Below are 17133 nucleotides of genomic sequence, written 5' to 3' on the forward strand. Positions count from 1 at the left end.
AGTCTTTATGAGACAAGTGTTTGCATGATCGCATGATATTGAATGAACGAGTCGAAGACGAGTAGCTGAATGGAATATATTTGATATACCACACACACAAAAAAAAAGCCAGCTAGTATTATTATTATTATTATACATACACATTCCTTTCGGGTGTTCAACGCGGCTTTCTCTTTCAAAATTCTCTCAAAATTTAATGAAGCAAACCTGGTGGCCATGTTTGTTTACAAATTGTCACAGTCGCTCATTCACTAGCGCCAAAGTTTTACGTCTCCTACGTGCGATGTCATGTTGTCTTGACAACCATGGAATATCGTAAACCATATTCAACGCTCATTCTCCATTGGGTAGAGTGACGTAATACACGTAGGATATGTGAACAATATCGCATGCTGTCAAACCAAATTAATGAAACCCGCTAGAAGGGAACAGAACACGTTTTTATTCCATCAAAAAAGTGTCCTGTATGGATAATTATATTTGTCATAAGTCCCATAAAGCAAAGGTGACATTGTTGCATGGTACATAGTTGTCTGACTTCATGCTGGTATACGGTCCATGTACCAAATGGGACCAGTACATTAGCAATGAGGAAGTCCTAACACGTGCAGGTGCTGAAGACACAGATGAGAAATCACCTTCGCTGATTCGGCAATGTTTGCAGGATGGATGATGACAGACCTGTAAAACACTTCTGTATGGAGAACTATCTCAGAGAACTCGGCACCTCAGCCGACCAAAATAGAGGTTTAGAGACACTTGCAAAAATGCCGTGAAGGGTGCTCATGTATTAAATCAATGGAAAGCTGCTGGAGAGAATAGACAAAAAGAGAGAGAGAGAGAGAGAGAGCTGGTGTGGATCCTGTATGACAGTCAGAACAACAAAAGGATAGAACTTCTCGAGAAAAAGAGAAAGAAAAGAGAAGAGGCGAGAACAAGCTGTGCTATAACTGTTTGTGGTTCATAAGGTGCTTGTGTCAGAAGTATGACTTGTACCATAGTAATAATTTACTGTTTTATAATAATGAGAAGATTATCTCGAAATTGACTCTCTCATTATTATGAGCCGTCAAAATTGTGAGATACAAAGCCTTGGAATAGGATTTCATTACTATGAGATACAAAGTCATAATTAAGAGATCTCAGTTATGAGTTAGAAAGTCATAATCATGAGAAAATGAGCTCATTATTAGGAGAAAACTCATTATAGTCATGGAAATGGGCTTCCATAGGATTCAGAGTTTTATCAGTAAAAAATAAAACAAGACAGAACATGATGTAATAGATTAATAATCAATATCATTGTAGTGTGATTTAGTCCACTTATAAGTTCATTATTTTCCTTTTTTAATAAGAGTGCTCTGAGAGCACAATATCCCCCGCTGGTAACTGTGCCATAACTCTGGTAAACTGCAACTGAATTGAATGAAATTGCAATCTGCGTATTACTGATATATAACAAAGAATCCTGTCAAGTTTCGTGAAATTCCTCCAAAAATTGTGAGAGGAGTTGATTTCAGAAGGTGAGTACCCTTCCCGGGACGGACGGACGGACGTCGCCATGACATAATCCCCCTTTGGGTCTTTCAGCCAGTGGGGGATAAAAATTGTGAGGGAAGTTGATTTCAGAAAGCGAGCACACCTTGATGAAATTGCCAAAGTACAAGTTTGTTAATAATCAAGGGCATAACTCTGATAAAATTTGCCCAAATTAAGTGAAATTTCAGTGTGTGTATAACTGTCATATAACAAAGCCTTTTACCAAGTTTGGTGAAATTCCTCCACAAATTGTAAGAGGAGTTGATTTCAGAAGAACGTACACTTTCATGAAATTGACAAAGTACAAGTTATTTAATCAAGGGTCAAAACTCTGGGAAAATTTTCACAAACGAAATTAAATCGCAATATGCGTATTACCGTCATATAACAAGGCCTTTTGCCAAGCTTCAAGAAATTCGTCCAAAAATCAGAGGAGAGGAGTTGATGTCAGAAGGCGAGCACACCTTCATGAAATTGTGAAAGTGCAAGGTTGTTAATCAAGGGCTGTAACTCTGGTACAATGCGACCGAATTGAACAAAATAACAATATGTGTACTACCGACATATAACAAGGCCTTTTACCAAGTTTCATGAAATTCCTCCAAAAATTGTGAGAGTTGATTTCAGAAGGAAAACACGCACTCATGAAATTGTCAAATTATAATTTTGTTCATCAAGGTCTGTACCTCTGATAAAATGTGACCCAATTGAACAAAATTACAATCTTCGTATTACCGACATATAACAAAGAATCCTGCCAAGTTTCGTGAAATTCCTCCAAAAATTGTGGGAGGAGTTGAGTTCAGAAGGTGATAACCCTTCCCAGGACGGACGGACGGACGGACAGATGGACATCGCCACGACATAATCCCCCTTCGGGCCTTTCAGCCAGCAGGGGATAAAAAAACCCCCCAAATTGTTCATTTTTTAATATTTATTGTAGTGCTGTCAAAAATGTCACGTTATTAACGCGTTAACTTGACTCAATTTTAACGGCGATAATTTTATCGCGAGATTAACACTCTGTGACATGATGTAGGTTTTTCATAAGCTTTTGAAACTGCCAGGAACTTGGAACAGAGACTTTGCTTAGAAAACCGATAGCAGCTAGACTGCAATGCCACGCCCCGCACAGCCAGAGTCCTCTGCCCTCCCCCCAAAGAACCAGCGCGGGCAGGGCGCGCTAGTAGAGATGGGATTTATGGCTCTTTGATGGGATCCGCATCTTTGTGATCCGTTCTTTGAAAAGAGCCGTTCAAAAGACTGGCTCATTTGGCTCTTTTTAAATATTTATTCAGTTTTAAGAAGACAGTGTCTAAAGAAGCCAGATCCCTCTGAACTGTAAACTCAATGCTATCCCAGAAATCCTTCCTGTAATATGCAAATTTGGCCACCTCTGATTGGACAGCGTGACGCATCAACAGGCAGAAAGTGTAAAAGTACAAAATGTGTTAAGTGAGCTGAAACAGTAAAGATCAGATTCAATGCAATATTTATCAACGAACAACTTAAAGTTAATATAATAGTGTACTTTATATTATAATCAAGCACGTCAAGCCTACAGTCACTGTGTAACCTGTCTCTCTGATTAGAGTTGTAGACTAACTCAAGCAGTAGATCACTTCACTCATGGTTCTTTTGCTAGCCCCGGTGCTCGGCTTAGGTTTCACTTTGCAGTGGCTGTGTCAAGACGTGTTATGCTTTGCAATAAAAAAAACATTGGTACAAAGCAAGCCCATTCACATTTTTATGCTGATAAGAGAATTACAATGGTTTTTCATGTGACAAAAATGTGCGATTAAATTGCGATTAATCGCGAGTTAACTATGACAGTCGCGACATTAATCGCGATTAAATATTTTAATAACTTGACAGCACTAATTTATTGTTGTTGGAAGTGTGTCAGAAAAAGATGTGGCTGGTGAGAGGATAACTGTTCACAGCTGCGGTCATGTACTGTAAGTGAAACTAATTTGTCCCCCAGCTTCACACTCTTTATCCTTTTATTGTTATAAAGTTTTAGGACGTTCACAAGACAAGCAAGTCCATGTTATCAATGATGTTATAGCAGATAGAAACACAAGCTTTTCCTGATGCTGGAAATATTAAATAAACATCTTCTTACTGCAAACTTCAGCATACTGGTGATTCCAAGTCTCTGTTAACGTACGCAATTATGTGGAGCGTCCACCATCAAATCCCTGTGTATGAGCTGTTATTATAGAAATTATAACGTATTAAAGCAAGAACAGTAATGTACACCCATCCATCCACCTGCTGTTCTGTTTTACGCAGTTCTCTAATCAGCCAATCAGCAGCACAGTGCATCAAATCATACAGATACAAATCAAGAGCTTGAGTTAACGTTCAAACATCAGAATGGGAAAAACTGTGATCTCAAAGTGTGACTTTCTTTCTTTCACTGTGGCATGGGTGTTGGTTTGAGTCAGATGAACTGGTTTGAGTATTTCAGAAACTGCTGAGGTTTCTCCTGGGGTTTTCACACACAACAGTCTCGAGAGTTTACACAGACAGAGTGCTGTGAAAAAAATATTTTGAGTGAGTGACTCACTCGATAAAAGTCCACCAGGCTATTCGAGCAATTCTGGATTTTTATTTACAGCACCCCTTTTGAAAGAGACAAAGCATAAGCTCCAGTTTAGTTTATTTTCTTTTAAATAACATTGCACAAACATATACAATTTAAATGTAAAATTAACATTAATGCAAATGTTTTGGGGCCAAACTGGAAAAAAAAAAAAAAAAAAGGGAACAAAAATCAATCAAACATGGCAACACACACACACACACACAATCTGCTTGCAAAAATTCACCATTTTAGCACAAATGCTTGGAGAGGGAACGAGATAAACAGGAAAAGAAATCAAACTGAGGTTTCCTGAACACTTGAAATACAAACGCAATGAGTGAAGCCAAAGCTTTAGGAGTTCAAACCAATTCTCGATTTGCATACTTTAGTTTCAGAATCGCATAGATTACCCCACATTTTTATACAAGAACCTGAATCTTCTGTGTGCTTGAATACTAACCACGACATTAAATCACATCAACGTTGTTATATTACATTAATTTTTATTTTTTTTTTTTAAATGCAGCGACACTTCTGTGCTTAAACATAAGTGTCAAACTTTTTTGGGGGGAAAAACAGTGCTTTGAGCATGTATACAAAATCCCAGCGCAAAACCAAACACCAGGCCTGAAAATTAATCCTCATGTCTACTTACAGTGTAATCCTTAAACTTTGTTATTAAAAAAAAAAAAGGAACTGGGACATTTTAATCCCACTAAAGGGAATATCTGATATTTACAATTATATACAGACAAACTACTATATACACGTTTGCATACCGCTCACTATACACGGGCAATTGGTCTTTGTGCTTAAGATTCTTGCATTGTCATCCGCTCGACAATTATTAAAGGTTTCAAAAACGAACAGCTCGCTTGAGCCTGAACGAAAACTCGACCTAGTGACTGATTATTTACTCGAATAAATCTGGTGAACCCATAACGCAGGTTCAGTCTGAGCAGAGCTTTGTAACAAACCCCACTGATTTCTCCCCCTCACACCAAATTCCCCTTCAGTAGCTTATTTCTATCTAGAACACAACTCAAAGGAAAAAAAGAACACACACAATGAGAAATAAAATACATCATCCCCTTGCTCTCTCATCCTGCTGCTCTCAGCTGGCAAATTGCTGGTAAAATGCCAGTTTGACTCTCTCGATATGGTGGCACAGCTTAATGGCGGGACCCAGTTTCAGGTCCATACACTCCTGCACCGTGGGCAGGTTGAGCAGCAGGAGGGCTTGGCCGTCAATCTCCTGGGGAAAAAATAAATAAATAAATAAATAAATAAATAAGCAGACAAATAAATGATGACAAAATGGCTCGGCGTAGAAAGATCGATTCGTGTAGCAAGTTTACAAGACTTCAGAAATACCAAATACGAGAGGTCAGTCGTGGAGATCAATATAATACACATCAGAGAGACGCCGAGTCTTTTTTAATAAAGGTGACTTTTCATTTCAACTGATTCACACATCAGTTTTGGACAGATGTGAAGTTCCCTCTGTCAGATATGATATATGATATGATATACGATGTGCACCTTGATACGATAGTTGAAATGATAGTTAAATAAATCACGATTGGATAATTTTAATTTTCATCTGACATGATTAAGTTCAGTACTTATAGTAGACCCCGAAGCCGCCGCCAGGCGCCGCTAAAACCGCCATTTAGAATTTGAGCCGCCGCCAGCCAATAATTTTGTAAGCCAATTTGAGCCGCTATCTAATAAAATTTGACTGAGCCACTAAGAATTGTGTACATCAAATAATGGGTTTATCCACATCATGAGCTACAAGAAAAGTGACACAAACATGATCAACTGTACACACTAGTAGTAACACAGTAGAGACGTATAGGCATACACTGTAGAGATTTAGAACTGATATCACAGCACAGAGAGCCACCACAAGCTTGCCGTTGTGACTACCTGTCTGGCTTCCCGCCCCTCACACCGTTACCACGATACACTGGGGAACCCGGGAACCCACCCAGAGCATCAATCGACTCCGATATCGACGAGATGGCTGCATTCTTTGCCGCTGCTGAGGGAAAGTGTAAAGGTATTTTTTTGTTTGTTTGTTTCACATACTTCGAGATTGATAAAAAAAAAAAAAGTACTCCACCACTCTACTTTCATCATAGTAAGATAGCTGCCAGTCCTTCACTGGTCATTGCTAGTGAGAGTAGATAGCTAGATGCCTTCCTCGAACAATCCAGATTAGCTTATTATTAGCACTGAACTACAATCTTGCTAGATTTATATTTACAATGAAGTAAGAGACCAGGGGACCTGTGGTAATTTGCTATTTATTCCCCCCATTTATTTGATCCGTTCGCCCGGATATATGCCACACAGTGACGTCCAGTATCAGCCATTTGTAGCCATAAACATTTTGGTGGCTGCAGCAGCCATTAAGGTTTTGGCTGAGTCAGCTAGCCAGCCAATAATTTCATCAGCCAGCCATTATCCTGAAAACAAACGGCTTCGGGGTCTAACTTATAGGATTCGACTCAACACTGACAGAATTTGGTTCAGCACAAATATGATTCGGATCAGCACCCATACATAGGATTTGATTCATCACTGACAGGATTCGATTAAGCACAAATATGATTTGATTCAGCACTAATAGGATTCCACTGAGCACAAATATGATTCGGATCGGCACCAATTGATAGGATCTGATTCAGCACTGACAGGATTCGGTTCATTCCTGACAGGATTCGATTAAGCACAAATATGATTCAGTTCAGCACCAATACATTGGATTTGATTCAGCACAAATGTAATTTGATTCAGCACTGACAGGATTCCGTTCAGCACAACTACGATTTGATTCAACACTTGCAGGATTCCACTGAACGCAAATATGATTCGGATCAGCACCAATACATTAGATTTGATTCAGCACTGACAAGATTTAGTTCATCACTGATAGGATTCGATTCAACACTAACAGGATTCCATTGAACACAAACCGAGAGGATCTGATTCAGCACTGACAGGATTCGATTAAGCACAAATACAATTTGATTCAGGACTGATAGGATTCGATTGAGCACAAATATGATTTGGATCAGCACCAATACACTGGATTTGATTCAGCACAAATGTAATTTGATTCAGCACTGATAGAATTTGATTCAGCACAAATACGATTCGGTTCAGCACTGACAGGATTTGGTTCAGCACAAATATGATTTGATTCAGCACGTTAGGATTCCATTCAGCACAGATATGATTTGGATCAGCACCAATACATAGGATTTGATTCAGCACTGCCAGGGTTCAGTTCAGCAGTGATAGGATTTGATTCAGTACAAATATGATTCGATTCATTCAGCACAAATGTAATTCGATTCAGCACAAATATGATTTGGATCGGCACCAATCGATAGGATTTGATTCAGCACAAATACGATTAGGTTCAGCACTGATAGGATTCAATTGAGCACAAATATGATTCAGATGAGCACTAATACATAGGATTTGATTCATCACTGATAGGATTTGATTCAGCACTGACAGGATTCAGTTCATCACTGATAGGATTCCATTGAGCACAAATATGATTCAGATCAGTACCAATAGATAGGGTCTGATTCAGCACAAATGTAATTTGATTCAGCACTGGCAGGATTCCGTTCAGCACAACTACGATTTGATTCAACACTTGTAGGATTCCATTGAGTGCAAATATGATTCGGATCAGCACCAATACATCAGATTTGATTCAGCACTGACAAGATTTAGTTCATCACTGATAGGATTCGATTCAACACTAACAGGATTCCATTGAACACAAACCGAGAGGATCTGATTCAGCACTGACAGGATTCGATTAAGCACAAATACAATTTGATTCAGGACTGATAGGATTCGATTGAGCACAAATATGATTCGGATCAGCATCAATACACTGGATTTGATTCAGCACAAACGTAATTTGATTCAGCACTGACAGAATTTGATTCAGCACAAATATGATTTGATTCAGCACGTTAGGATTCCATTCAGCACAGATATGATTCGGATCAGCACCAATACATAGGATTTGATTCAGCACTGCCAGGGTTCAGTTCAGCAGTGATAGGATTTGATTCAGCACAAATATGATTCGATCCATTCAGTACAAATGTAATTCGATTCAGCACTGATAGGATTTGATTCAGCACAAATATGATTCGGATCGGCACCAATCGATAGGATTTGATTCAGCACAAATACGATTAGGTTCAGCACTGATAGGATTCGATTGAGCACTAATACATAGGATTTGACTCATCACTGATAGGGTCTGATTCAGCACTGACAGGATTCAGTCCATCACTGATAGGATTCCATTGAGCACAAATATGATTCAGATCAGTACCAATAGATAGGGTCTGATTCAGGACTGACAGGATTTGATTCATTACTGACAGGATTCAATTACGTACAAATATGATTTGCTTCAGCACTTGTAGGATTCCACGGAGCACAAATATGATTCGTATCGGCACCAATACATAGGATTTGATTCAGCACAAATATGATTCAGTTCAGCAGTTATAGGATTTGATTCAACACTGACAGGATTCGATTCAGCACAAATATGATTCAGTTCAGCAGTTATAGGATTTGATTCAGCACTGACAGGATTTGATTCAGCACTGATAGGATTCGATTGAGCACAAATATGATTCAGATCAGCACCAGTACATAGGATTTGATTCATCACTGATCCGATTCGATTCAGCAACAATCGATAGAATTTGATTTGACACTGACAGGATTTGGTTCAGCACAGATATGATTCAGGATTCAGGTCTGATCCCACAAGGTTCAATTTAATTAAATTTAACATACACTGACTTGTCCTCGTTTTGACTCTCGCAACAATCTGAACAACAATTTAAAATAGATTTCTTCACTGTGTTTATTTTTTCTGAGACTTGTTAGAATCCATGTGTTCACATACAACTGGTTCAATAAATGATTTATCGTATATTAATGTTCTCATTTTTAGTAAACCAACTTACTGTTTTTTTGCAAACCGTAGATTACTCAGCTTACACACACACACACACACACACACATATATACACACGTCTTCACTCTCATAACCACAGCAGATCTGAGGGTGGATATGACTTGAGATTCTTGTTAGGTTTTTTTTTTCTAATAAATCAGAGTCATTTCTGCAGCACAGACAGTTTTATTGAATCTACAATACAAGTCTAAATTACAAACTGTGAAAAAACTAAGATAATCACCTGATCCATGAAGATGCGTGCAAGTGGAGCACAGTCAGTGGTCCTGATGAAACGCACCACATCTGTAACGCTCCACTCCAGGGGACTGCTGTCCAAGCACAGCTTCTGAGGAGTCTCAGGAAAAGGACTCTGAGTGATACAGAAACACTCCTTAGACTGGCGGAAGAACTATTCCTGTATTCAATAGTTATTCACGTATTCAAAATAAATCCTTTCAGTAATTTGATGCTTCTGTAATGAAAGATAAAGAAATATTTCTCAGAAATGTCTGAATCCATTCTGCGTGAAATGTCCTGAAGTCAGAAACACGCTCTAGACGTGCACTATTTGTCACAAGTAGAACAAAATCTAACGTTCGATCTACATATAATTTTGTAGGGTGTGATTACTTTGGGTGACGGAGGTCTGTTCTCATCGTCCGAGTATGAAGGAGAGCGAGCTTTGCGGCGTCGGCGGGTGGGCCGCGGGGTTTCTGGAGGAGAGGGTGAGGGTGTCGGGGGCTGCGATTTCTTTTCTGAGTATTCAGAATCTTCCATCAACTCGTCCTGCTCGGAGCCGCTGTCGTCGCTCAGAGAGTCGTCTTCATCCAGGTCTTCCTCGTCAGCGCTTCCCTGAAGAGCCACAAAGAAACAAACCGGAGATGCTTCTGCGAATATTCTTATGACTATTCTTTTGTAACATTGATATTTATCGATGTAAATCTGTCTTTGTCTAATTTAACGAGTAAATCGGAAGACTTAAAGCTATAGACTGCCTTTCAGATTTTTCAAGCTCAGGTCATAAAAAGAATTTTCCCTGACACCCAATTATTTTTGTTGAGTGGACCGAAAGCTACCGAGTTTGAATCACAGACTTCCAATTTTATTAGTTTTCTTTAAATAGAGCAATTAATGAATTTCAGGCCACATGGCCCTAAAATCTCCACTATTTTTTCCTGCTTCACCATGACGCAATACAAGATACTATGTCATGCATCATGTGGTGGGCTTTCCCCGTTCGTGCAAGGCATTGTGGGATACAAATTTTAAACAGGAGAGAACAATGGAAGACGTGAGTGTGTGAATGAAACGTGAAAGACCGACTACAGTAACGGAAAGAAAGCGAGAAGAAATATATGTTATTTACCAGCTGGGAGGTCCGTATCGTGAAATACCGTGACCGAGGTCTTGAAAGTACTGAGCGAGGCTCTCTGGGCCGAGGTCAGTATTCAAGGCCGAGGTCACGGTATTTCACCATACGGACCGACCTTAAGCTGGTAAATAATATATTTATTTTTTTCTTTACCAAATTCTAACAGAAAACGAGAGCGCCCGAAAGGGAAAACCGAGCCGAGCCGCCATTTTGAATCCTCATTCACAGCTGTAATGCAAATGGCTTCCTCCTCAGTATACAAGTGCACTTCCATGGCAGGAAAAAAAAAACATTTTGCTGCCTATGTAGTTCCCTATTTATACAAAATTGAGTCATTCAGGATTCAGCCATGTTTTTGCTCGGCGTTAGCAACAGTTAGAGGTTTTTAGCTTTCTCCTGAAATGTTTTCTTTTATTTCTTCTTCCTCAGGGCAGTAAAACTCGCTTTCGCTGTGAACACTGTCGTTATCGCTATCCATGCTGTAAAATTAATGCTATTATGCAGAGAAATGCTGGCAAAAATGTATAAGATTTTTGATAAAAATCTTATAAATAAATCTTATAAAAAAGATAAATGTTGACAAAAATTGCCACTATGTTTGTTGTTGTTGTGAATGAGCAAGTCGCCAGAGGTCCGTAACCGGGGTCTGTACTGTAGGATACGGACCCGCTCGCCAGCCAATCAGAGCGCAGGATTTGATGGAAACCGGACCGCGAAAAAAAGAAAAGACGTTATGTTATATACGAAGGAAAGGAAACGCAGGACCAAACTAATAAATATCGGCGCTCAGCGAGCACCTCGGTGTGATCAGCTGTTCGTTCAGCGACAGAATGATGGAACTGTCAGTGCACGCTCAAAGGTAAACCTGCGCATGCACACACACACACACACACACACACACACACACACACACACACACGGACTTCCTCTGTCTGCTTGACTGCACGACGCGAGCGATTTCAGGCACATTTGCTTTAATCCCCTTAAATGAAATAACTTCCCAGCTACAGAATGGCCTGATATTTTGTGAGATATTACAGAAATAAACATATCTCACAATGTTTACATTTCAGCGGGAACTAAATTTCACCGATTTGATGAAATCGAAAGGCCGTCTAGCTTTAAGGAATCCAAAAATCAAATCTTTTGATATTGTTATAATTTCACTGTGAAGATGCTCTCTGGTGAGGAAAGTTTGTTGGAAAACCAGTTTCTTATTGTTAAATCAAGAAAACATCCTGCACTGTTTTTATCCACATAACATTTTGGGAAATTCTTCTGCGATATCCATCTAAAGACGGACAGGAATGAAAATTTCACAAAAATTTCAGCGAGGTTTTTGGTCCTGAATCTAGAAAAAAAAAACAAAAAAAACAATGATTGTCAGGAAAACGGTTTGAAAAATACAATGCGATTTTGGTGTATTTACGCTCTAGTTAGAGCGATTTAAAAGTTTTATTTATAAGAAAACTGACCTGATGTGGTGGTGCCGAGTGGGCGGAGTTTAATGCAGTGGTCATAAGTTGATAAAAACAGTAATTCATTTATTTTTCTGTCTTTAAGAAAAGTCGCGTTTCTACTTTCAGTGATTTGGTTTAATAGAAAAGAAATTTAAATCATCTGTGAGCATGTGTCTCAAAGGACACGGAAATAATAAACCGGAACAGTAAGGATGCATCATATCCGTCTTATTATAAACATGTCTTTATTTTGAAAATAAGGACCCAAGTTGAGAAACCATGGCCTAATGATTAAAGAAGCAGCTTCGGGACCAAAAGGTTGCCGGTTTGATTCCCTAGACCAGCCGGAATGGCTGAAGCCCCCTTGGGCAAGGTATCTCAGCCCTAACTGCTCCCTGCGCTGCTCTGGGTGTGTTGTACGTCACCAATGCTCTCAAGTCTCACGCATTGGCCGTGAGACACATGCATTTCAAGCAGTTCACACGCCACACCTTGTATCTCTCACGCACAGAAATGACTAGGACAACGCCCACCAAGGTGCACCGCTGTTTTTTTTAACTGTGGACGAAGAGCAGGCATCAAGCGGTTTCCCGCCGAGTTCAGAAATAGCTTGCCACACACCGAGAAATGTAGCTACCCAACAGCCAATCAAAAAATAGCATTGCTGTATCCAGGTAAAATTTACGTGATCCCGCCTATAACTTTCCAAAGACGACGATGCGGTGAAGTGCAGACCGACACACATTGGACGCCGCGGGAGCGCCATGTTCGATGAGTAGACTACAGTGCAGCAAGTCATCTCGTCATATGATTTTGTATTTCCTGAACGAAATTAGTACTTGCATCACAAAAATAACGAGAGCTGATGTTGGGGAATATTGTCTCCAGCTAATAATGCTAACTATCAGTTTGACCAGAGTCTGTGAGCTTGTCTAGCCACTTCAATCTTGAATCCTTGCTAATTTCAGCAGCTATTTTTGAATTCGTTTTAGTGCTCCCTCACTCCAATGCCGATGCAGAGAGGGTTTTCTCCATGGTTGGCTTAAATAAGACCAAGACCAGAAACAGTTTGGCCCTTGACGGAACTCTCTCCTCAATCATGGCTGTTAAAATGGCAGGCCTGGAACCACTGTGTTTCAAGTGGGAGCCCCCTACCCCCGTACTGAAGGAATCAAAATCTGCCACTAACACTTACAACACACAACACCAATCATAACCAACCCCCCCATGCGCCGCTGCCAACACCCCTCACCAACAGCACCCCTGCCCTTCCCGACAAAATCTCACTCTGAACCAGTGGCGGCTGCTGGTTTTTAAAACAGGGGAAGCCCATTTTACGCATTCATCGTAAAACCTGTAGGCCGGATGCCAAAGCATAGAAAGGTGTGCCCCATTAGCATAGTGAACTAGACAACCCTACCTAGTGGCAGAAAGTATTTTTGCTTGTACATTTCATGTTATAGTCTGGCTTGCCAGGCTAGTGCCTCATATCCTTAATCAAAAATATCAAACATCCAAAAATCACTGGCTATTCAACGAAGAGCCTTGAACATCATACCCTGATATGCAACACAGAGTCTTTAACACAACACCCAGCTGTGCAACACATCCTTGAACATCTTCTGCAACACAGTCTGGAAATTCATAACCAGGTAGGCTATGCAACACACAGAACCTTGAATATTATACCCAGGTATAACCTATAACACAGAGCCCACCATTCTCTTAACATTACTGAACAATATACACACTTCAGATTCATGAACATGAACACTATTTATACACAAATTCTGCCCTCCGCTCCTTTTCCAGAAAATGGTCTGTGACCCTGTCATACCAGCTGGTTGTGCTTTCCAGAGACTTCACCAATTTCTGTTAGCAGCTAGCACTGCAGATCCCAATAAGGCTCAAGCTAGCCTACAACCAGATTGAACTACAAATGAAATAAACGAGTGAATTCACGAATGATCAAACTGATAGAATGGATAAAAGTTAACGGAGCACAACGAGTAATATTTACATTTATTGACAGAGTAATGTACAGAGACATCAATGAGAAGAAACGTTTATATGAAAAGAAATTCGGACAGCACTTTGGCACACGACTACACTTTCTCGACATCCGCTAGGGACTGACTGATCATACTTCCGTGTTCCTCGCCGACGCCGAAGTACAGAGCCCGCCCTCCTCATGTCTTTCAAACACTACCTCCAATAATCCTTCATCAGCCCGGCTTCTTGTCCCTCCCACTGTCTCGTTTAGTCCCAGAGAAGCCCGGCTTCCCTGGAAGTGACGATTTTGTCGATTTTAACCAATAACAACTAGCCGAAATTGGCTGTTCAGAGCCCTCTCATAGAGTGCAACGGATACCCGGCTGCCAGCCATAGAGCCCATTGAAATAAGAAAGGTTACAGCCAGTGTTGCCAGATTGGGCGGTTTTAAGTGGATTTTGGTGGGTTTTGAACATATTTTGGCTGGAAAACGTCAGCAGTATCTGGCAACGCTGGTTACAGCCTGGCAGCAAAGGTGATTCTCGTAGCGAACTGCAAGTTCGTCAGACATCACTCAAATAAGTTACAGGATAGTTATGAACGTAAATACAATCTTGGGCATATATTATGTTATGCAAGTTATTGTTTTAATGAGAATTCAACGTCGTAGATGCCGCAGTTTGGGGAGAGAATTTTAGGGGAAGCTCGGCTTCCCTTGTTGTCTCTGAGAAATCGCCCCTGCTCTGAACTGACTTCAAAACTTGAGAGCCCTGTACATCACTCTGAATAAGAGCGTCTGCTAAATGCCTGTAATGTAATGTAATGAAGTGACATTTCCTTTGCCAAGTCGTGTATTTATTTTCGAACACAGGGATGCTTTTTGCTTTGTCCTGTTATCCTGTACCAGCGTTTAAACCACCCATGTTTTTCTTCTCATTAATCGATGATGTGAACACACACACACACACACAGGCCTCCATTTACGACCGTTGCTATGGTAACATCTCTGAGGGCATGAGGTCACTCTGTTCTTGTTGCGATTAACTGAAACAGTTCCTTTATTGCAAATCTGGTTTTTTTTATCTTACTTTTTTTTTCCTTTTACCAGAGCAATTAAAATAAAACATAAATATACTTTTGACCTAAACAGACCTTTTGACCCGATATATGAACCTAAGAAAATAACACACAGCCAATCAGAAACAGGTTTCATACCCATGGTACAGCACAAACGAAGAAACAGAATCATGTTTATTGAATACGTGGCTTTTTCAGCTGAATCGTGGAGCTTAATTTGAACTTTTCCAGCGTGTTTGATGTATTTATTGGTGTAAAGTTACCTGAGGAGACCCTGCAGGTGTGTTGTCCACAGAGGCGGAGGAGCGTCTCTTCTTGTGGACAAACAGCTGCTTCCTTTTCTTCTTCCTCCTGCCTCGTCTCTTCACACCCGCCTCTGTGTTGGCGTGGCCTCCTGCAGGACGGCCTACACGTCGATTCTTCTTCTTCCCGGAATAACATGCTTAAAAACAAAACAAAACCACAACATGAGCGGAATTAAAAAGGAGTGGTGGTTGGCCTTGTGAATGGTAACGTATCCAGCGAACGGCTACTAAAATTCCTCAAGCTGTCGCGAATCGAAAAAGTCACTGCAGAACGCCAACTGCATACGAACGTCACTCACTGTATTTGGTTTTGGTGAGCACGGAGCAGTTCTCCGAGCAGCGCTCCAGCACCATGCGTGGCCCGAACAGATTAGGACAGCACTCCAGTTTAATGCAGGTTCTTCTGCAGAACTCAGCCACACGGTCGGCGGTGCGAACAATCTCCACTGTCGCTCTGTAGCTCTTCCCTTTGTACCTACACGTTACATACATACGAACACACCGGTTAGGAAAACTAAAACCAATCCCAAGAGACAGGAACGTAGCTCGGGAAACATGCACCAAGGACAAACCAACAAATCATTTCCTTTTTCTTGTTATTAACACGAGCATGTAGAGATCCTCACTTGGCTTTGAGAATCTCGCCGTGACCCTGCCAGCGTCCTTCCTGGTCCAGCTGGAGCTCACGGAGCACACGACTGGGCTTGTAGGCTGAGTTTATCAGCAGAGACAGCACCTGGACACACACAGAAGGGATAAAATCATGCAGTTTATTAGTAAATGTTTAACTGTGATAAAATTCTCAAGGTGGGCGGCATGGTGGTGTAGTGGTTAGCGCTGTCGCCTCACAGCAAGAAGGTCCGGGTTCGAGCCCCGTGGCCGGCGAGGGCCTTTCTGTGTGGAGTTTGCATGTTCTCCCCGTGTCCGCGTGGGTTTCCTCCGGGTGCTCTGGTTTCCCCCACAGTCCAAAGACATGCAGGTTAGGTTAACTGGTGACTCTAAATTGACCGTAGGTGTGAATGAGAGTGTGAATGGTTGTCTGTGTCTATCTGTCAGCCCTGTGATGACCTGGCGACTTGTCCAGGGTGTACCCCGCCTTTCGCCCGTAGTCAGCTGGGATAGGCTCCAGCTCGCCTGCGACCCTGTAGAACAGGATAAAGCGGCTAGAGATCATGAGATGAGATGTTAAGAGGGTACGCTGTGCGCATTTTGGCTGTCGCTTCTCACCGGAGCTTTTTATTTTTCTTTTTTCACCCCTTTGTTTTTCCCGTTTGTGTTTGTATAGTTCGATGTCTGTTCTTCCTTTGAATGTTTTGTCTGTCGGTTGTGGCGTAGCTCTGGTCGGTTCCCTTCAAGCCTTAAGGCCAATTTATGCTGACAACCCAGTTCTCACAGATAGCGTCGCAGATAGCGTCTGCGTAGCCCCCCCACCTTCGCAGACGCTCTGCGCGCACCTCCCAAAAATTGTGACCACCGCAGAAGCCTCGCAGACAAGAGGGCTCTGATTGGTCCACTCTACATCCGCTGTACACGCACTTCCGCTTCCCTACTTTCCCGGTTTGGTTTGTTTTCACGACCGCCATTTTTAAAAACACGAGTGAAGATGGAGCAGCATGAAGAGCGGTTGACCGAGGAAGTGAGGAAGTACGTACATCTATACGACTCCAGTTCTAGTCATTATAAGTAACCAGAGGATAAACACTCCACTAACCACACCCACCAACTACTCCTAGCGATTTCGCGACTTCGCGCCCCCTTGCGTTGTGGCGGTGAATAAC

At 41.2% G+C, this 17133-nt stretch overlaps 1 protein-coding gene across 3 annotated transcripts in view; it reads right to left on the reverse strand.

Annotated features, from left to right (window-relative positions):
- Positions 1–4187: 4187 nt before the first annotated feature.
- The window catches only part of sfmbt1 (Scm like with four mbt domains 1), a 73366-nt gene continuing 60420 nt past the window's right edge, over positions 4188–17133 (reverse strand). For all 3 annotated transcript variants that reach the window (XM_060910728.1, XM_060910729.1, XM_060910730.1), the window contains exons 16-21: positions 15982–16091; positions 15655–15830; positions 15314–15492; positions 9780–10001; positions 9391–9519; positions 4188–5384 (exon numbers count right to left, since the gene is read on the reverse strand). In XM_060910728.1, the coding sequence (XP_060766711.1) occupies positions 5244–5384; positions 9391–9519; positions 9780–10001; positions 15314–15492; positions 15655–15830; positions 15982–16091 (957 nt within the window). In that variant the 3' untranslated portion in view covers positions 4188–5243. The remainder of the gene's footprint in view (positions 5385–9390; positions 9520–9779; positions 10002–15313; positions 15493–15654; positions 15831–15981; positions 16092–17133) is intronic.

The sequence above is a fragment of the Neoarius graeffei genome, chromosome 26, assembly GCF_027579695.1.
Source record: "Neoarius graeffei isolate fNeoGra1 chromosome 26, fNeoGra1.pri, whole genome shotgun sequence".
NCBI classification, from domain to species: Eukaryota; Metazoa; Chordata; class Actinopteri; order Siluriformes; family Ariidae; genus Neoarius; species Neoarius graeffei.